Source organism: Emiliania huxleyi (genome assembly GCF_000372725.1).
Source record: "Emiliania huxleyi CCMP1516 chromosome Unknown EMIHUscaffold_180, whole genome shotgun sequence".
NCBI classification, from domain to species: domain Eukaryota; phylum Haptophyta; order Isochrysidales; family Noelaerhabdaceae; genus Emiliania; species Emiliania huxleyi.
Genome location: NW_005200783.1, coordinates 84,587 through 105,504, shown reverse-complemented (window position 1 = coordinate 105,504; position 20,918 = coordinate 84,587). Strand labels below are relative to the sequence as shown.

The 20,918-nt window shown below is 67.2% G+C and overlaps 4 protein-coding genes across 4 annotated transcripts in view; 1 reads left to right on the top strand and 3 right to left on the bottom strand.

Moving 5' to 3' along the window:
- Positions 1-530: 530 nt before the first annotated feature.
- EMIHUDRAFT_46705 (hypothetical protein) lies at positions 531-2,641 on the bottom strand (the record flags this gene model as incomplete). The annotated part of the gene is made up of 2 exons (XM_005783250.1): positions 531-584; positions 2,231-2,641. Coding segments are annotated over 2 exons (465 nt in total), but the record flags the coding sequence as incomplete, so codon positions are not given.
- An 867-nt stretch (positions 2,642-3,508) lies between these two features.
- Positions 3,509-4,732, bottom strand: EMIHUDRAFT_314459 (hypothetical protein; the record flags this gene model as incomplete). The annotated part of the gene is made up of 3 exons (XM_005783249.1): positions 3,509-4,126; positions 4,196-4,493; positions 4,635-4,732. The coding sequence occupies 3 exons, from the start codon at positions 4,730-4,732 to the stop codon at positions 3,509-3,511; spliced, it is 1,014 nt and encodes a 337-aa protein (XP_005783306.1).
- Positions 4,733-13,773: 9,041 nt separating this feature from the next.
- On the bottom strand, positions 13,774-14,419 carry EMIHUDRAFT_365156 (hypothetical protein; the record flags this gene model as incomplete). Its single annotated transcript, XM_005783248.1, has 1 exon — positions 13,774-14,419. A coding segment is annotated over one exon (611 nt), but the record flags the coding sequence as incomplete, so codon positions are not given.
- Positions 14,420-18,918: 4,499 nt separating this feature from the next.
- EMIHUDRAFT_113005 (hypothetical protein) overlaps positions 18,919-20,918 on the top strand; it is a gene marked incomplete at both ends in the record, with an annotated part of 6,264 nt that continues 4,264 nt past the window's right edge. Inside the window, 6 exons of the mRNA XM_005783247.1 lie at positions 18,919-19,182; positions 19,311-19,388; positions 19,830-19,901; positions 20,625-20,632; positions 20,696-20,723; positions 20,763-20,794. Of these exons, the coding sequence (XP_005783304.1) occupies positions 18,919-19,182; positions 19,311-19,388; positions 19,830-19,901; positions 20,625-20,632; positions 20,696-20,723; positions 20,763-20,794 (482 nt within the window). The remainder of the gene's footprint in view (positions 19,183-19,310; positions 19,389-19,829; positions 19,902-20,624; positions 20,633-20,695; positions 20,724-20,762; positions 20,795-20,918) is intronic.

The following is a 20,918-nucleotide window of genomic DNA, read 5'->3' as shown; positions in this document are numbered from 1 at the left end:
CCGGCCGCAATCGCACACAGCCGTCGGGCCGCCTGAAGGTGAGAGCGTCAAATGAGGTGTGCGTATAGTGGTGGAGGTGCTTGGCTGCCCCTGGCAAACGTCCACGTCCTGGGCTGTGGCCCCGCGCCCACCCTAAGTGCGAGGCCCGGTGCGCGTGGATGGTGCCTGGCGACGAGGAAGCGTCTTCCCAAGTCCACGAACTCAACCACGCTGCCGTCTTCAAAGGCTCTCACGCCAACCAAGAGTGCGGCGGATGACTGACCGCCCTCCTGCCTTTCGCCCGCCTCGCCTCCGTGTCTAGCCCTTTCCTCGCCTCCTCCCTCCTGGTCGCCCAGCTTCTCCCGCACCTCCTCGTCTGCCTCTTCACCGGCCTCTTCGCCTACCTCCTCATCCTCAACATCCTCCTCGCCCCCCTTCGCCCGGCCGAAAGCTCCCCAGCCACCGCCCGCCGCCCCCGCCGCCCCCTGCTCGCTCACCGCAGTCAGCTGCCTTGTCACCTCCGGTGGCAACGGTGCAGAAGGGCAGCGCATGGCCGGAAGCCCCGCCCACCGCTCCCCCGGCGGCACAGCCTCCCCTTTGAGCACCTGCGAGTTGTCGAGAAGCATGGCTCCGCGGCCGAGAACGCAGCCCGGCATGAGCATTGAGTGGGGACAGACAGCGGCGCCCTCTTCGAGCACGGTCGGGGCGAGCTTGATGACCATGTTCTCGACCTACGGAAGCAGCCTCCCCGTGAGTCTCCAAGATGGGCGAGACCATGATGACCATTTGGGCCGACCGTGTGGCATGTAGTGTCGCATTCCCAGCCCACGGCTACGCGGTCGCCGAGGGTGAGGAGGTCATACTCCAAAGCCAGTCCAAACAGGCAACAATCCTTGCCGACCCTCGCCCCCATCAAGCGGTAGTAGATCGCCATCCAAGCGGTGCCGCCGAGCGAGTCGATCACGTCCTCCGCCGCGCCGGCGAGCAGCATCATCACCATCCACTTCACGTGGTACTCGCCGAAGAAGGGGTAGTCCCCTTCGGAATACCGGCCGACTATGGCCCACTTGAGCGCTACGTGCAGCATCAACCCGGCAACGCTGGAGAGGAAGCAGAGGACAGGTAGCAGAAGCAGAAGCAGCGCCACGCGGGCGGCCGACGCGGGCCACCACTGCACGCCACCCTCCCCCCCATCCGGGCACTCGTCGGCGAGGGCGAGGCCGAGCCAAGGCGATCCTCCGGCCGCCTCGTAGGCGCTTGAGGCCACGACGGCCGCTGCGAGCGCCTCGTACAGCGGCCACGGCTCGAGCAGAGCTGCGGAGAAGACGACCAGCAGATTGAAGCCCCAAAAGTAGCCCGCATCGTTCAGGCGGCGAAGCGCCTCCCACTCCCCCGCCTGCTGCTCTGATGACGCCGCCTAGTAGGCCGGCCGGGAGTTGGAAGTGCATCTCGGCCAGATCTCGTCTGGGTCTCGGCTAGTTATCGCCTGAAAGCGCAATCTGACCGGTCTGCCCCCGACCGCACCGGTCGAGATTGACTCTGGCGCGAAGCATGCCCCTCGCGGCGCAATGGTGGTGGAGCCAAGCACGGCCCTCTCCCCAACGGTCACGCCTGGCTGTACGCAGCAGTGATCGAGCAAGTTGGCGCCGCGCCGCAGTCTGATCGGCTCGCGCGCGCCCTCCGCACCGCTGCAGTGCATCGAAATGGCGGAGCCGAGGACGCAATCGTCCTCAATCGCCACGCAATCGTGCTCCACGATGTGGAAATTGTCGACCTGAACGCGGCGGCCGACGTGGACGCCGAGGGATCGGTACATGCACGAGAGAACCTCCGTCCCGACAAAAGGGTCGAGCGCGTCGTCAAAAGCGCCGCTCCCGACCGTCTGCGCGTGCAGCCACGTCAACAGAGAATCGGCGTGCCAGCGCCACGAGCCTTGCTCGGCGCCGCCGCTGCGCGGGGCAAGCTTTCCGACGATCAGCTTCTTCTGAAGGAGCGCGGCGAGGAAGAAGCCAGCCGAGTAGCCGTGCGAGAGCAAAATTGGTGCCGTCGCCCAGAAGCCCCAACGGGGGAGGGCGGTCCAGAGGCACTCGAGGGCGAGCACCACTGGCAGGAGGGGCAGCGAGTGCAGCTCGAGCAGCCACGGCACACCAACAAGCAGCCGCAGCCACGCCTGAGGGGTCGCCGCACTGCGCAGCGAGATGTGCGAGGGCAGCAGCGGCGCGATGGCACCGACCGCGCCGTCCTCGCCAACGGTCGAGGCAAGGGCGGGAACAGCAGCGCCGTCGGGCACAGTGCTGCCCCGCACCAGCATGCAGCGCGCCTCGAGACGGCAGCAGGAGCCAACCTCGACCGGCCCCAGTACGAGGTGTCCGTCGATGATCGCGCTAGTGCCGAAGCGCGCGTGGTGCTCAATCTCAACGTCGTCGCCGATGGAGATTAGGTCGGGTTCGTCCACCTCCGGGTCGTCCATGTCGACCCTGGCGCCGATGCGTGCGCCGAGCGCGCGGTAAAAGGCGGGGAGGAGCGCCGTCCCGCCGAGCAGGTCCGAGAGCCCACCTCGCGTGGCGTGCAGCACCTGGCGCACAAACCACCACCGAAAGTACTCCTCCGACCAGAGAGGGTAGCGCCCGGGCCGCAGCCGCCCCGCCACCGCCCACTTGAGGCCGATGCAGACTGCCGCCTGCAGCGCAAGGAGGGCGGCGCGAAGCAGCGGCAGCGTGACAAAGAGCGTTTCGCGGCCGTAGGCTAGGTAGCACGAGGCGGCGAGCGCAAAGAAGAGGCAGTCCTGCACGGTGTGGCCGAGGAAGTTTGCCGTGACAGCGCCGAGCAGCTGCAAGAGCAAGGAGCGTGGCTGCTCCGAGCACAGCGCAGCTTCGCCGTCGCCCTCCGGCGTCGTCTTCTCGCTTTGCAATTCGCCGGCTGTGATCTGCGGCGAGGCACCACCCTCTGCGCCGTCCGCTGCCGTTGACATGGCAAATCCGAGGCTCTCGGCGAGGATAGCGATGCGAGCGACCGTCGAGTGCGTATACATGGCGGTACTCGGCAGGGCGACGTCGAGCTCCTTGCGCAGAAGCGACGTTGCGCGCCCCGCTAGCAGCGAGTTGCCTCCAAGTAATGGCCAGTCCGCCTCGACGCTGATGGTCGCCTCATCGATGCCAAGCACGCCTGCCCACACGCGCCGAACAACCATCTCGCATGGCCCACGGGGTGCCACAAATTGGGCTGCGTCGGCATCTGCCGCCGCCGGCTCTGGCGGCGGCGGCAGCGAGCGGCGGTCGACTTTGCCGTTGATGTTGCGCGGGAGAGCCTCAAGCACGACGACCTGCGACGGTACCGCGTAGGGAGGGAGCACGCGGGCGCAAGCGGATCGGACGGAGCTTCCGTCGATGGTTGCTGGGGCCACGTAGGCGACGAGGCGCTGTCGAGGCGCCTCGCCGACGACAATGCAGCAAGCGGCGCTGGCGCCGGAGCCGGCGCGGGCAGCTTGCTCGATCTCGCCGAGCTCGATCCGGAAGCCTCGGAGCTTGACCTACAAGAAGCTTCCGGAAGGATTCACGGATGGCTCTTGCTCCTCGCGGTGGAAGAGGCGCCTGACCTGGAAGTCAGTGCGCCCGAGGAATTCGAGCTCGCCACCTTCGCTCCACCGCGCGAGGTCGCCGGTGGCATAGAGGCGGCCCAAGCTCGCGTGGAAGACGAATCGGAGCGCCGTCTGAGAGGGGGAGCCGAGGTAGCCGAGCGCCAGGAAGGGACCACCGAAGAACAGCTCCCCTGGCTCACCGATGCCCGCCAAGCCCCCTGCCACGTTGAGGAGGTAAGTCGCCGCGCCGGCGATAGGCACGCCGATCGGGACGCCGCCCTGCAGCAATCTGCCGGGCTCGCACTTGTGGACGGTCATCTCGCCCTCGGTCGGGCCATACAGGTTGTCGAGCCTCACGCGCGGGCACGCATCAAAGAGCGCGTGGACGAGGTCCGAGGGCAGTGCCTCGCCGCACGTGATCACCTGCCGAAGGTGCGGCAGCAGGACGTCGCCGGCGTCGTCGCCCGCCTCGAGCACCGCATACTCGAGCAGCGCCCGTAGCACCGACGGCACGAGCACGGAGGTGGGAACGCGGTGGACGCACAGCAACCGGTGCAGATACTCGATGTCCTATACGGCATGAGAATGATGCGTGACGAACTGGGAAGCCATGCCCCGCGCTGCAGACTTTTTGTGGACCTTCTCGCCCTCGGGCTTGAGGAGGACCAGAGTACCACCGAAGCTCAGCGTCCAAAAGATCTCCCACTCGCTGAGGCCGAAGGTGTACGAGTGCTTGAGGAGGTGAGGCTCGCCCGCCGCCATACAGTACCGCGCCTGGAACCAGCGAACGCGGTGCACGAGCCCAGCGTGGGGCACGACTACGCCCTTTGGCTTTCCCGTCGAGCCAGAGGTGAAGAAGCAGTACACCGGCGCCGCACCAGAAGCGGGAGAAGCGGTAGCCCCAGGGAGCGTTTGCAGCATCTCACTGACAGCTCCGCTACCGCCATCGCCTCCGTCGCCGCCATCGGCCGCTAATCCTGCACAAAAGTGCCAGAGGCTGACGATGCGAGGGCAGCCCGCGTCGCTCAGGCACGAGGCCAGCACTCCGCTGGAGGCGGCGCCCGCTAAGGGAGCGCACTGCGATACCACCTCCGCGATGCGGTCGGCGGGCCACTTCACATCCAAGGGCACATAGGCAGCGCCCGCCAGCAGGATGCCGTAGATGCCAGTGATCATCTCGAGGCCCCGCGTTGCCAGCAGAGGCACGAGTCCGCCGTTCACGCCGGCCGCGCCACCTCGCACCCCAGCGCGCGCCAGCGTGGCAGCGACGGCCGCGGCGGCTTGCGCGAGCTGTAGGTAGGTCATGCTCCGCTGGTCCTCGACGAGGGCAGCTCGAGTGGGGCAATGCTCCGCTTGCGACAGCATGGCGGTGTGTACGACGCTGTCGAGACATCCATCCCACTCGGTAGCCGTTGCGTCGCTCCATCCCTGTAGCGTCTCGCGCTCTGCTGCGGCTGCAAGGCCTACGCCCGCCGCCAGTTGCTCGCGGTCACGTTGGCAAGCGATCAGCAGCTGCTGCAGGTGGCCGAGCAAGCGCCGCGCCGCCGCCGCGTCGAGTGCCGCGCACGCGTAGTGCAGAGTCAGAGCCAGCCGCCGCGGCTCCGACCACTCACAACAAAGCACCAGAGGAAGGCGCTTCAGCCCCGGCGCCACCTCCCCTGCGGCGAGCCTCCACTCGAACCCAGCCTGCCCCGAAAGGTCGATGCCCTGCGGCAGCGTGCCGCTCCGCTGCCGCGCGGCGCACATCTTGGCGCGGACGGCGGCGCAGAGGCGGCCCAACGTCCAGCTCTCAGAATACGGCAACCGCATTGGCAAGCAAAGTTCGCTGCCTATATACTCGGGCCATCCGTGCTCGGGGACTGTTCTCAACGGCGTCTCCATACCACCTGATGAGGGCCCCGCGCTTGCAACGCTGCAGGCGACAAGATGGCCGTCCTCACGGCTATAGCGACTTAGAAGAGCCACCCACGCCGCGAGGGCCGTGGCCTCCATCTGGAGAATGGGGAAGGTGTCAAATGGAGTCGTGGCGAGAAGGGAGTTGTTGGGAGCTGTGTTGCCTCCTCGCCGCCCGCCGCGTCGGCCGGCAATAGCACCACGGCAGTGGCAGCGCTGCGGTCCTAGGGGCAGGGGCTAGAGCTCACAGGCTACATACTCAGGCGGCGTTATCAATCTGGTGGCTGCGTGGCGTTTGCCCATCGCAACCTCCTTCTCTCGACTAGCTGCGCGCCCTGGCGCGGTACGCCTCAAGCGGGTGCAATCGGCACAGCTTGAGATCGAGTGATGGCGCGTCCCGCAGCTCGCGCTCCCACCACGCAGAGCTGGAGAAAGCTTCGTCGTCCTCCTCTCCCCCCCCCTCCTTTTCAGATTCCTCGTCAACCTTTTGAGGCAGCGTAGGAGGTGCTGCATGAGGTGGTGGCGGCGACGGTGAGGGAGATGCCAACGGCTGCGACTCTGACGGACTCGTTGGCGCTGACGCCTCTGCAGAGCCAGAGACGCTGGCCGACGCCTCGGAGCAGCAGAGCGCATTGCTGCCGGTGGTGCCTGAGAGAGTGCCGTCAGCCGACAGCGCGAGCCACAGGCCGCTTTGCACGCCAAAGAGGCTTAGCTCAACGTCGCCCTCGCCACTGCCGACGGCCTGGCTTGCCCAGAAGCGCGTCGCGGGTCCCTTGCCGCGCGCTTTTACATTGCCGACTCCGTCGAGACGGAGGCGAAGGAAGCCGCCTGCGGCTCTGTGGAAGAAGCAAAGCGTGCCGTCGCCGTTGGCGTGCACCTCAAGTGGCCCACACGTGGCGCCGCCGTCTTCATGGCCAAGGATGATGAGCTTGCCGTGTGACGGGAAGTCTGGCAATGGAAGCCGAAGCTGCGAGCTGACGCCGTCAGCAAATGCTCTGCCTGCGCCCTTGCCGCCACGCTCACCTCTGCCCGCCCTCCCGCTGCCCTTGCCACGCCCGCCGCCCTTGCCACGCCCGCCGCCCTGGCCACGGCCCTTGCTTGCTCTGCGATCCATTGCCAGGCTCGTCGTAGCGCTGCGGGTGGTTGGGGCGGCAATGTCGCAGAGGCGAGGGCGGACGACGCGGACCAAAGTTTCACAGCCTTGATTTTGAGAAGAAAATATCCTATGGCGCTGTGCGCTGGCCTGTGAGAGTTCACAGCCTTGTTATTGAGAAGAATTTAAACAAAACAACTCTCTCTCACAGCACACAGGCTCGACACAGGTGCGAACTGGCGCGTGCTAGTACTATCACCGGCACACTTGTTATTGAGAAGAAAATACGTCCTATGGCGCTGTGCGCTGGTCTGTGAGAGGTTGAGGTGCTTCACACATCACCGCTTCACCCCAGGTTCGACTGTGGGCGTGAAAAGGGCGGCGGTCACACGAGCCCTCTTCTCTTGAGCACTTGAGCATGTATGTATGTATGTAGGAAGGTGAAGAACAGTCAGGCTCGGACTGGACACCAACGCGGTATGGGTGAGCACTTGATAGGGTCGATTCCGCGTGGTACGGCCTCAGTACGGGACCCCTCGATCGTCTCGCCCGCACTTGCTGGTTGGTGTGTTCATTGGGGGGGGTCATAACAAACACGGTCGGTACAGGATCGAGGTGCACGCTGCCAGAGCAGTGTCGTCCCCCGTCTCCCCGACGGCGATGGCGGTGTGACCGATCGAGCTACAAGAGGAGCTTGTTCAGCAGGATCCGGGACAGGTCTGGTGCACTACCTCACTGGGCCTGAGACTACCGAGACAACGCCCGTCACCGTCTCGGGTTTGCGTGGGATCGAACCACTCCGGGATGAGCAAGCTCAATCGTTTTGTTCTGTGTTGTCCCTCGTCTGGGGGGGGGGGGGGGGATCTGCCCCATTTTGGTAAGCGCGGGCAGGGGGGGGGGGGGCCCCAAAATAAAAGAAAGGGGGGGGCCGGGGGCCGGGGGGGCCGGGGGGGGGCTCATCCGGTGAAAAAAGTGGGCATAGTAGCAACTCGGAGACATACTTCACACGGCAGTTACACTCCCCGCTTAGCACGAGTACTATCCTCGGATCCGACCATGTTCCCTCCCTCTGCGCGATTTCTCGCGCTTACTCCTCGGTAACCTCCTCCCATCCCTACCCTCCGCTCCACTCGATGAGCCGCCCTCCCCCGCCCGCCCCTCCCGATCCCCCATCTCCCCAAACACGCCCCCCTCCTCCCCACCCTCCACCCCCACCGCCTCCTCCTCAATCGAGTCCCTCCCCCTCTTCCTCCCCCGTTCCCCGCCGCCCCCCTCCCCCTCCTCGCCCCCGGCCCCCCCTTCTCCGCCCACCCCCTCCCCGTCCCGCGCCCCGAGCCCGGGCGCCTCCTCCCCGCACCCCGCACACAGTACCCCCCCATTCGCGGAGAGCACACCGCTCTCCTCGTGCAGCCCCGGGCTGTCCCGTCCATAGGCGTGCCGGAGGTAGAAGGTCGACAGCACCCCCATGCGGGCCGCCGTCTCCACCGAGTCGGCCCTGGGCCCCCGGGGACCCCTTGGCTTGCCCTTGTCGGAGCGCGGCTTCCTCTTGCTGGTGGCCTCGAGCTGCGCCGCTTCGGCCAGGATCCCCTTCTTCAGCAGATCGCCGTGACAGGACTCAATCCTTCCCGCGCACAGGAGAACAAGATCCGTGCCGTCTCGGACCTTCTGTGCCAGTTCGCGAAGCGCTGCCGACCGTGTCCTCCAGAGTCGATCCCTCTTCTCTACTATATACGAAGGATCTTGCTCCCTCCTGCCAGTAAGCTGTGAGCTGTGAGGGTATATAGGGCAGGGTCAGTCCGAAGTACATGTCCTTGTCGTCGTCGTGCATGAGAGGGGGGGCGGGGGCGCGGGGGATGGCGGGCTAGAGTCGGGTTACTAGTAGTCTCGTTGTGTCTGTATATGCCAGCGTTGCAGGATTCTCACTGCGGACCTGGCCCAACAGCGCCGACGAAACTTAAGACTCAAGTTCTCAGCCCCGCACGCTGACCTAGGGTTGGGGTTAGGGTTTCTTAGGGTTAGGGTTAGGGTTGGGGTTAGGGTTAGGGTTGGGGTTAGTCTTTTTGTGTTTGTATGCCAGCGTTGCAGAGTTCTGCGCTGGGATCTGGCCCCAGCGCCGACGAGTAAGACTCAGCACCGCACGCTGACCCCACCAAATGCCGCCTCAGGGCGCCAGCCACCTCTTACACGCGGCCGGCGCCCTCTTGCGGCAAAAGGGTCGAGCGAGCGGGCAGAGAGTCGCGATGTCTGCGCACCCGCGTGCCGATGGGCGGCACACGCAACCGAGAGAGGCCCTGTCACGCCGCCAGTAGCGTTCTCCGCACTCCCCAGCCACGCCACCAAATGCCGCCTCAAATGGCGCCAGCCACCTCTTACACGCGGCCGGCGCCCTCTCGCGGCAAAAGGGTCGAGTCACGCCGCTGCTCATCGCGTGCATCCAGGGCCACCTCGAGGTCGCCAAGCTCCTCTCCTCCTACGGCGCCTCGCGTGCCGCAGTGCCGTCCCGCGGCACGCCCGAGGAGATCGCGAACCGCCGAGGCCACGCCGACCTCGCCGCTTGGCTGGTCGCCAGCCGCGGCTGGACGCCGCTCGCGCACCTGGAGAGCCTCACCGCCGCCCGCGCCACCTCCCTCCTGCGCGGCGGCGCAAGCTTGCACGAGGGCGAGCCGACGCCGCTGCAGCGCGCCGCGGGCGGGGAGGGCGAGGCGGCGGCGCTGATCCGGCGGGCGGCGGCGCCGTGGTCGCCGGCAAGCCACTCGCTCTTCCCCGCGGCGGCGCGCGAGTACGCGGTAACGGTCATGCGCATCGGCTACCAGATCGCGCTCTCTCCGCCCGACGACGCCGAGGCGCGCCCGGACTGGAGCGCGCTGTCCGACATGTGGCGCGAGCACGTGCTGCCACACGCGGTGGCGCGCTGAGGCCGAGTGAGGACGCGAGTGCCACGCGGCGGCGCTGATCCGGCGGGCGGCGGAGGCGGAGGCGGCGGAGGCGGAGGGGCAGGCAGCGTCGGAGCGCGAGGCGCTGGCCGCGCTGCAGCGCCTCGTGAGCGCGGACAGCGCCGCGGCGTTGCGAATCGCGATCGACGACGCCACGCCACACGCGGGCGCGATCGACGCCTTGGAGGAGGAGCTATCGGCGCTCGGCGCTTCGCCTCGCAGCGCTTGAGGTTGCCGAGGCGCCGGCGGCCGCTGCTGAGACGGCGGCAACGGCAGTGGGCGAGGTTGAACCACTCATGTGCGTCGTGTGCATGGCCGAGCCGATCACGCACGTCATGTTCCCGTGCGAACAGTACTGCGTTTGCGAGGATTGCCCCAGTCGTCTCAGGGAGGCACAAATGCCATGGTCCGCTGTGCAAGGAGCCGTTCACGAACGCCATGCGCGTGTACGCAGCCGGTGTCGCGTGATTGGCTCGGCGGTTATCTTTTCCGTGCTGGGCCGCCCCGTCTCTTTCGCGTAGCCCATTTTTTTTCATTTACATTTATGCCTCACCCCTTACACCGCCCGCCCATCTGCATCTCGCGGATCTCGCGCCCCCACCGCCTCCCGCTCCCCCCGGCGGCGGCGCGCGCCTTCGCTCGGACCTCGGTCGGCTGAACCGGCTGAAAGGTGAAACGCGCCGATTTTTCTAAAGAAAAGAGGTACTATGGTCTCGAGGAGGGTTGGCGGACCATACCTTACCACGCAAAAGTCCGAAACATTAGCTAGTAGAGGCACACACGCGCGCAATAGTGCACAAGAGAGAGGAGAGGAAGGAGACACACTCCACGACGGGTGAGTGGTCATGCGGAAAGTCATGCATGTGTGCGGACATGGACATGAGAGTTGGTTACTGAGTGGGATCAGAGAGAGAGAGAGAATTCTTGATACGAAACCACGACGACACACACCAGTCGCCTCGCATCGGTTGCCTCCATGAACGGCGGAGCTATTCTCGCGCCCACACCACACCTGGCTCCAACGTGGACACGCCCATAGCTGGGGACACTACTAGGTCACGCATGGCATCACAGAAGTTTTATCTCTGGGCCCCGAAAGGCATCTCTAGCAGTGTCGTTACACATGCCCCCTCCCCTCCTGGGCGCATGCGCCTCACGTCTCGCCAGAGCATAAGCCCTTGGCGTGTGGCGAGACGAGTTTTTCGCCATCGCAGCGAGCAGCAAGCCGCCCGCCGCAAACAGCCGGAGGCCTCGCCGCGGCACTGGCTGCGCCGCGGTCCCGCACCCGTCGACGCAGCTCCCCCCGCGGAAGACCGCGCGTAGCGACGCCTTGACGATCGAGATGAGCGCGCTCGAGGCTCGCCCACCTACTGCCCCTGAGAGTTGGTTATGAGTGGGCTCGGCTCCCCCCCTTGGGATCGAAGCTTCCACGACCTCACACCCAACACCACAGGTGGGATCAGAGAGAGACTCCGCACCGGACACCGCCCGGGCACAGACTCCCTACCCATCGGATCGCACAGGGCCCCCTCGGAGCAGCCCACACACAATCACGCATCGGCAGAATTAGTGCCTGAGTCAGGCAGACAGCACAGACAAGGAGAGGAGAGAGAGGAGAGAGAGAGAGAGGAGAGGGGAGAGGGTGAGGGTGTGTGCACACGTGTGGAGAGGGAGGGTGTCTGTGGTGGGCTGTAGTCATACTACGTGGTTAAACCCACGCGCCCCTCAGGAGCTTAAGGTAGAGTGTAGCGTCCCAGACGCCTCGGTGCCTCCCACCGGCGTGAAGACCATCCGGATCTGCCGGGCGCGCCTCCGGCGGGCCCGTCCCCGCGATGGCCCACGGTCCTCCGTCGCCAGGTCGAACCCCCTGCCTCCCGGTTGACCCCCCGGTCCCCGTACTCGGCCATGAAATAAACTCAAAGTCCACCACAGCCACCAGCCTCCACCTCCACCCGCGAGCCTCTCTCTCTCTCTCTCCGTGGGATCAGCTCCCCCCTTGGGTTCACTGCCGCCACAACCTCACACCCAACATCACAGGCGGCCACCTTCACCTCCTCCTCCCTCGCCACCACCTTCATTACCGCCGCCGCTCTCGCCGCCCCCATCACCGCCGCCGCCCTCGCCGCAGCCACCCTCGCCGCCGCCACCCTCGCCGCCGCCACCCTCGCCGCCGCCGCCGTCGCCGCCGCCGCCGTCGCCGCCGCCGCCGTCGCCGCCGCCACCCTCGCCGCCGCCACCATCGCCGCCGCCGCCCTCGCCTCCGCCTCCGTCGCCGCCGCCGCCGTCGCCGCCGCCGCCCTCACCACCGCCCTCTCCTCCACCCTGGCCGCCACCACGGCCGCCGTCTCCACCCCAGCCTCCCCCACAGCCGCCACGGCCGCCATATCCATTCCCACCACCGCCGCTGCCACCCCACCCCCCCCTTCCGCCGCAACCGCCGCCGCTGCCGCCCGCCGCGCCGCCGTCGACGCCGCCGTCGCCACCGCCGCCGCCGCCGTCGCCCCCGCTGCCGCCGTCGCCCTCGCCGCCGCCGCCACTGCCGCCCTCCTCGCCGCCACCCGCCGCGCCGCCGCCGCCGCAGCCGCCTTCGAGGACGCCGCCGCCGCCGCCGTCGCCGCTGCCGCCGCCGCCGCCACCCTCTTCGCCGCCGCCGCTACCGCCGCCGCCCTCGCCGCCGCCGCCGCCGCCGCCGCCGCTACTGCCGCCTTTGGACCCTTTCGCCGTCTTTGTCGACCGCCTAGTCGACCGCCTTCCCTCCGCAGCGGCGGTGTTTCTCCTCGGGCTGCTCTTCGGGTGCACCTGCGGCTGCCGGATTTGCCGGCTGCCCCCCGCCGCCGAGGGGAGGCACCGCCTGCTCGAGCACAAAGAGAGCAGCTCGGCCGAGGTGGGGGCTCCTCCTCCCCCGGCCGCAGCCTCTGCAGCCTCCTCCTCCTCCTCCGCCGCCGCCGCCGCCTCGAGCAGCACCGCCTCGAGCGCAGCACCGCCTCGCTCCTCGCCGGCGAGGCCTCCTTGGGCGTCTCTAGCTGAGGAGGCGGAGCCGTCCGAGCCGCCGGCCTCCTGGGACCGAATCGACAATTCCACCGTCTCCACCCCCACCATCACCGCCCCCGCCCTCCCCGCCTCCACCCAGAATTGCTTGAACGCAGCCGCTGGCGGCATGCTCCAGCGTGCGATGACGAGCGCAGCCACGTCGGATCAGCGACTGCTCTCGCGCTCTCCGCGGTCGCTCGCAGAGATCCTCGAGCGGAGGATGGCCGGGGGCGTCAGCCCGATCCCCACGCCGCCTCGAACGCCGCCAGACTCTCGCCGCGAGAGCTTGGCGTAAGTGCGAGTCAACAAAGCCCACTTGCGTTGCACACACTGAACGGTTGAGCCAGTTGTGTTAGTTTGAAAGAAGAAACTGCTTACGGCTTTAAACAGTTAAACTGAAAGTTTAATACATATACAAAGAAAGCAGACAACAAATAGGAGTGATGGGAGGACGGCACGCCGCCACCAAAGGTGTTACTTCTGCGCCTTTCTTGTAAACCTCGTTCCGCGAGCCGGGAGCCGAAGCATTTATTTAGCACTTCACGGGCACTGTTCACGCATTGACAACCTATTCAAGAAGTGCAGCATAAAGTGCAGCGTGCGCTTTGTCCCAGCCCACTACTTCTCTTCCACCTGGTGGTGCGATGGGCTCCCTCCCGCGGGGAGAGGCGTGTCAGCTCGCTGCCAGCCCTCAGTAGCATCAGGTGCAAAGGAAAGAGTGGGCTGGTTTAATTCACAGTGAGCCTTCACAAAGCGTTGGACCAAGCAGCGAGCGAGTTCTTTACCAGGTTGCAACCCTAGTTTCGCACTGTGCTGTGAACGCTGCTGGTTGGCGTCGGTTGCGCAGCACCCCGTCCCCATCCAGGTTGTTGGTTGCTGCCCCAGGAGCGCGCCGCCCGAGAAGCAAATAATCTACCGGTCAAAAACGCAAAAACCAAAATTTGCGGCCGCCCCTCGGAATTTGCTGATCAAAATTTGCGCATTGCGGTGCCGGTGGCCCGGATCGGAACCTGTACTTTGGCCCAATAGGGTTCTGTCAGGGTTGCATTAGATCATCACACACACTCAACAGACAAACGAGACTAAACGGCGCCCTTGATCCAGGCGCCCTCCAGAGCATGCCGTTGCCGCGCGCGCGGCAAAGTCAAACCGCGCACCGAAGGCGTCATGATAGCTTACCTCATGATAGCCGATCCGCATGGACCAAGATCATACGCGCGGCGCCAAGCGCCACGCCGCGCGCGAATGCAAGCCCCTATCACTGCGACTCGCGCGTGATGGCGAAGCCCAAGACGCAATGGCCAAAGTCGAGCGCCGCGATGCCGTTCGTGGCTCCGGCCGAGTCGAGGTGGTACCGCTCGTGTATCTCGTAGATCGAGAGGACGAGGAGCGCCGCCCGCGCGCGGGCCGCCGCGGGGAAGAGCGAGTGGCTTGCCGGCGACCACGGCGCCGCCGCCCGCCGGACCAGCGCCGCCGCCTCGCCCTCGCCGCCCGCGGCGCGCCGCAGCGGCGTCGGCTCGCCCGCGTGCAAGCTTGCGCCGCCGCGCAGGAGGGAGGTGGCGCGGGCGGCGGTGAGGGTCTCAAGGTGCGCGAGCGGCGTCCAGCCGCGGCTGGCGACCAGCCAGGCGGCGAGGTCGGTGTGGCCGCGGCTGTTTGCGGCCTCCTCGGGCGTGCCGAAGGGCGTAGCGGCGCGGGAGGCGCCGTAGGAGGAGAGGAGCTTGGCGACCCCGAGGTGGCCGTTGTGGCACGCCGCGAACAGCGGCGTGGCGCCTTGCTCATCGGCCTGGTCGATCGCCGCGCCAGCCTCGAGGAGCAGCCGAACGCACTCGAGCTGGCCGTTCTCGCACGCGATGAACAACGGCGTGGCGCCGTTCTGCTTGGCTTGGTTGACCGCCGCGCCAGCCTCGAGGAGCAGCCGGACGCACTCGGGGTGGCCCTCCTGGCACGCCATGAACAGCGGCGTGACGCCGCTCTCCTCGGCCTGGTTGATGTCAGCGCCGGCCTCGAGGAGCAGCCGAACGCACTCGAGCTGGCCCTGCTGGCTCGCCATGAACAGCGGCGTGGTGCCGTCGTTCATCGCTTGGTTGACCGCTGCGCCGGCGTCGCGCAGCAGCTGGGCGCACTCGAGGCGGCCCTCCTCGCACGCAATGAACAGCGCCGTGACGCCGTTCTGGTTGGCCTGGTCGACCGCCGCGCCAGCCTCGAGGAGCAGCCGGGCGCACTCGAGCTGGCCCTGCTGGCTCGCCATGAACAGCGGCGTGCAGCCTTCCTCATCGGCTTGGTCGGTCGCCGCGCCAGCCTCGAGAAGCAGCCGGGCGCACTCGATCTCGCCAGTCAAGCTCGCAGCACTCAGCGGCGTGGTGCCTTCATCATCAGCCTGGTCGACCGCCGCGTTGGCCTCGACGAGCAGCCGGGAGATCTCGACGTGGCCCTTCTCGCTCGCGATGAACAGCGGCGTGCGGGCTTCAGCGTCTGCTTGGTCGGTCGCCGCGCCAGCTTCGACGAGCAGCCGGGCGCACTCAATCTGGCCCTCCTGGCACGCGATATACAGCGCGGAAGCGCCGCGGCCAGTCGTCGCCCCGACGCTCGCGCCGCCCTCGATCAGCAGCCGCACCGCCTCGGCCTGCCCGTGACGAGCGGCCCAGGTGAGCAGCGTGTCCCGCTTCTCGGTGTCGTGCCGCGCGTCGAGCTGGGCCGCGAGCGACGTGCCGTGCGTCCGCCGCCCGGAGAGGAAGGCGCGCAGCGAGGCCAGGTCGCCCCGAGCCAGGTCGGCGAGCTGGGTTGGGAGGATGGCGCCGCTCATCATGCCGCTCGGGGTCGTGCCGTCCTCCCATCCGCCATCCCTCCACAAGAATTCGCCGGGCCGAACGAACCTGTGATCTGTGATCTTTGAGGGTCCGCCCGCAGGCGCATTTTGTATACCGAGGCGGTGCCCGGTGCCGAGCGCAGGCAGGGCCCACAGGTCGGACCTTAAGACAGCATTGTAGATCCCTGGGCGAGGGTGGTGGTGTGTGTCCCCGTCGGGAGGGGGCTGTCGCAGTGGTGGTCTACCGTCACCCCGCCAGCGGCCCGGCGGGTTCGGCTTAGGCCTCCTCTGTTATTGCAACAGCCCCGTCGGAGGTAGGCCGCTCGTCTAGCCAATCAGCCTTAAGCGAGCGGCCTGGCCGTTGGAATGGCCGGGTGGAGAGAGGGGCGGAGTCGGCTCGGAAGCGCGACTGCAGCCACGAGGACTGCCCGCCCACTCTCGTCGGGTTGAGGGGAGGACGGCTGTCTCTGACGGCGCGAACCGCAGTTACGAGCCGCCCTCCCCCGATGCGGACATGCGGGGGGGGAGGTCAATGACCTGCCTAGTCGCCCGACATGCCAGGCATGCCGACCTTTCGGAGCCCCCCCTCGTACACGTGTGCCGGACATGCGGGGGGAAGGTCTGTGACCTGCCTAGTAAGCCGACATGCCAAGCATGTGCGGCCGTTCGGAGTCCCCCCTTGTAGACGTGTGCCGCTGGGATCATTCCAGTACGCCCGGAGGGCGACGGTCCCCCGGTAGTAGACGTTGGCGCCGAGGAGGGAGGAGTCGCTGAAGGACGGGTAGTCGTCGGTCATGCGGGGGAGGAGGAGTCGGCGAGTAGCGGGGATGAGAAATGCCTGAGAGGGTGGGGAGGGAGGCGTGAGGCGCGAGGTGAGGGGCGTGGGGGCGCGGGGCGCGGGGCGTGCGTGGGTTGCGCGGCGTGAGGCGCAGGGCGTGAGGCGGGAGGGCACGGGGGCAAGGAGTTGTGTGTGTGTGTGTGTCTGTATGTGTGTGTTGGTTTGTTTGTGCGAGGGCTGGGCGGGGCAAGGCAGGGCGGCGGCGAGCGGCGAGCGGCGTCGGCGAGTTCGGCGACGAAGAGAGGCGATGTGGTGACGTACACGGCGGCAGCGTTCACGGCAGCAGCGCCGATGGCGGCCCCGCGCAGCAGCGGCGGCGCCCTGAGTGAGGCAGACTGCCCTCTACAGCCTGCTGGGAATGCTCCCGACGAGCGGCGCGCCATGCGGGGCCGCGGCCCGCCGCGGGCGACGCGGGCGGCGAACCGACACGCGTGTCGCCGGCGTAGACAGCACTGGCGAAGCGAGGCGGCTGGCGCCGGCCCCGGAGGCGGCTGCAGTAAGAGCAGCGAGGCAGAAGTCACTGTCCAAGGCGTACTGAGCAGGCTGCCATCGAGCAGCGCGCCATGCGGGCCTGCCGCCGGCGACGAGATTGGAGAGCCGACAGGCATCGAAGAGGTAGGTACTGAGGAGGGCCATCGCGCCCGAGGCGGTCCGCGCCGGCCCTGCAGGCCGTCACAGAGAGCCTGGCGAGGCTGTACAGAATGCCGAGAGCATACTGGGCAGGCTGCCGTCGAGCGACGAGCCATGCTGGCTCGTCGCAGGCGATGAGGTCGAGGAGCCGATCGGAGCGTCGCAGAGGCTGCCGACCACTGCCGTTCGCCCTCGGGCCCAGGGGTGGAAGGCAAGCTTCCTGGCGTTTCTGGCGAGCGTCCAGACGTCGCAGAGCATCCGGCAGGCGCGCAGCGACCCAAATTTTTGCTCACCGCACGGCCGTGCGAGCCGTCGGTCGGTGGTGATGGTCGGCGTCGGCGCGCGCCGACCGACGCGGCGGCGGTGGGCGTCATGTGGCGCGTGTTGGGACTAGACTGTCCGAATTGCGGCGGACGTCCCTCTCAGTAAAGTTCTTTGTCTAGGGACTGGAACTCGGCAGACGGCACACCGGCACACGGAAAGACGGGGACGTCCCCGCCGGCCTACGCTTTGAGGGCCACCTCTTCCGAGCTGGAGGGAGCCGCGCAGTACGTCCCGTCTTGGGTTCTCACGCACTCTACCCCTCTCCCTCGCTCGCCACCGCGTGCAGCAGCACAAAACGCGCCAACTCAAAGACAGCGCCGTGAGCGTGAGGGCGCGAACCAACTGCAACTCCCCCTACTGCGACTCGCGCGTGATGGCGAAGCCCAAGACGCAGTGGCCAAAGTCGAGCGCCGCGATGCCGTTCGTGGCTCCGGCCGAGGCGAGGTGGTACCGCTCGTAGATCGAGAGGACGAGGAGCGCCGCCCGCGCGCGGGCCGCCGCGGGGAAGAGCGAGTGGCTTGCCGGCGACCACGGCGCCGCCGCCCGCCGGACCAGCGCCGCCGCCTCGCCCTCGCCGCCCGCGGCGCGCCGCAGCGGCGTCGGCTCGCCCGCGTGCAAGCTTGCGCCGCCGCGCAGGAGGGAGGTGGCGCGGGCGGCGGTGAGGGTCTCAAGGTGCGCGAGCGGCGTCCAGCCGCGGCTGGCGACCAGCCAGGCGGCGAGGTCGGTGTGGCCGCGGCTGTTTGCGGCCTCCTCGGGCGTGCCGAAGGGCGTAGCGGCGCGGGAGGCGCCGTAGGAGGAGAGGAGCTTGGCGACCTCGAGGTGGCCCTGGTGGCACGCCGCGAACAGCGGCGTGGTGCCGTCGCTTCTGGCTTGGCTTACCGCCGCGCCAGCCTCGAGGAGCAGCCGAACGCACTCGAGGTGGCCGCTGAAGCATGCCGCGAACAGCGGCGTGGTGCCGTCGTTGCGGGCTTGGTTGATGTCAGCGTCGGCCTCGCGGAGCAGCTGGGCGCACTCGAGGTGGCCGTTCTGGCACGCGATGAACAGCGGCGTGGTGCCGTCGTTGCAGGCTTGGTTGGCCGCCGCGCCAGCCTCGAGGAGCAGCTGGACGCACTCGAGGTGGCCGTTCTGGCACGCGATGTACAGCGGCGTGAAGCCTTCAGCGTCTGCGTGGTTGACCGCGGCGCCAGCCTCGAGGAGCAGCCGAACGCAGCCGATCTCGCCAGCCAAGCTCGCAGCGCTCAGCGGCGTGAAGCCTCTGGCGTTTGCTTGGTCGGTCGCCGCGCCAACCTCGAGGAGCAGCCGGGCGCACTCGAGGTGGCCCTTGTCGCTCGCGACGAGCAGCGCTGAAGCGCCGCCGCAGTCGTCGCCCCGACGCTCGCGCCGCCCTCGATCAGCAGCCGCACCGCCTCGGCCTGCCCGTGCCGAGCGGCCCAGGTGAGCAGCGTGTCCTGCCTCTCGGTGTCGTGCCGCGCGTCGAGCTGGGCCGCGAGCGACGTGCCGCGCGTCCCCTCCCCGGAGAGGAAGGCGCGCAGCCAGGACAGGTCGCCCCGAGCCAGGTCGCGAGGCGGGTCGGGAGGATGACACCGCTGATGTTCAAGCGAATTTTTTCTTTTTATGTCTTTTTTTGTTTCTTGTTTTAAAAAGAAAGCTCATGTCCAGTTGTTATACATCAGGCCAGAAAGAGTCCTCGTCCCATTCCTCGTTTTTAGGCCAGAAAGAAGTTGCCTCCCCGTCTTTTTTGCCTGGCGTTTGTGCCCCGCTTGTGCCGCGTCCCGTGCCCCCCATTTCAACAATTTTTCTTAACAATTTATTTCGATGTGGCGCTCATTGCTCGCCGCTCCACGGCTCTCGACTCCCGCGCCCCCTCCCGCCGCCGCTGCCGCTCGACGCAACCTGCGCGCCCTCGTTGCGCGCTCTCGGAAGGACGTGCCCGAGGGCGAGGCCGCATCCAGCCTGGTTGATGTCGCGGCGGTCTCTGCGCTGCCAAGGCAGGACCCGAAGGCACGCGACATAGAACACTCGTCCATCTACCGGTGGTGCCGCGCGAGCCCATCCATCCACGCGCAGTCCGCGTCGCCCGTACGCCTCCAACCACGTACATCGGGCCTCGCACTTTCAGCGCTGAGACCTCTCCAGCACTCGACTCAGTCGCCTCTTCCAACTGAGTCGCCTCTGCCTCGCCTCAGCTCACCACGCCTCGCCGTCAGGCGGACGTGGAGGTGGAGATCTCGCACTCGACCCTCAACTACAAGGACGCGATGATCGTCCTCGGCCAGAAGGGGGTCGTGAGAGACTTCCCCATCACACCCGGCTCTCCACACGCCGCCGCTCTCCCGGGCGGGCGGGTGGCAACATCGTGAGTGTAGCAGTGGTCAGTATGGTTTGCTACTAGGCATCGACTACGCCGGCGTCGTCGCGCGCTCCTCCTCCCCGCTGTGGCGCGAGGGCGACGCTGTCGTCCTCACGGGCAACAAGGCGCGAGATTCGACGAGATTCGACGAGATTCGATGAGATTCGACGAGATTCGACGAGATTCGACGAGATTCGACGAGATTCCCTTCGGATTCCGTGCTGCCTTTCCACTTTGACGGCAGCGAGACTCGACGAGATTCGACGAGATCCGACGAGATTCTCCGAGATTCACATTTGGATGCCGTGCTGCCTTTTCGTCTTTCGCCGGAATCTCGGGCAATCTCGGGTGATCTCGGCACATCTCGGCTGATCAGGCGGGGCAGTACTTTGACGGCGGCTACGCCGAGCGCGCCACGTGCCGCGCCGAGTGGCTCGTCGCGCTAGAAGTATCTCCCCACACCTCCCCACATCTCCCCACACCTCCCCGCACCTCCCCGCACCTCCTTCCACCTCCCCACACCTCCCCACACCTCCCCGCACCTCCCTGCACCTCCCCACACCTCCTTCCACCTCCCCACACCTCCCCACACCTCCCCGCACCTCCCTGCACCTCCCCACCTCTCCCCACATCTCCCCACACCTCCCCACATCCCCCACATCTCCCCACATCTCCCCACACCTCCCCCACACCTCCCCCACACCTCCCCACACCTCCCCCACACCTCCCCACACCTCCCCACATCTCCCCACATCTCCCCACACCTCCCCACACCTCCCCCACACCTCCCCACATCTCCCCACATCTCCCCACACCTCCCCACATCTCCCCACATCTCCCCACATCTCCCCACATCTCCCCACTCGCTAGAAGCCACATGTGCACGTGCCGAGGCCGTGCCGCCACTACAGCTCTACTCAATCCCCTTCCCCTCTCACCCTGACGGTGCCGTATTCACACCCTGACGGTGCCGTATTCACACCCTGACGGTGCCGTATTCACACCCTCGTGTTCACACCCTCGTGTTCACACCTTGCGGTGCTCACGCGGCCAGGCTGGTCGCGCCGCCGCCCGCCCTCAGCCTCGCGCAGACCATGGCGCGCCGGCGCGGCGGGCGAGCCCTCGGCTGCGGGTGTGAACGGCGTCTCTTCACACGCCCAGCCGTGAACAGGTTCCTGCGTGCGCCGCTTGATCGGGTTGCGGGTGTGGACGGCGTCTCTTCACACGCCCAGCTGTGAACAGGTGCATGCGCCGCTTGATCGGGTTGCGGGTGTGGACGGCGTCTCTTCACACCCCTAGCTGTGAACAGGTCGTCGGCACGGCGGGCGTCACGGCGACCATGTGCGTCGACTACCTGCAGCGCTTTGGCGAGGTCACGCCGTCGCCACATCTCGACCACATCTCGACCACATCTCGCCACATCTCGCCACATCTCTCGCCACACCTCGCCCACACCTCCCCCACA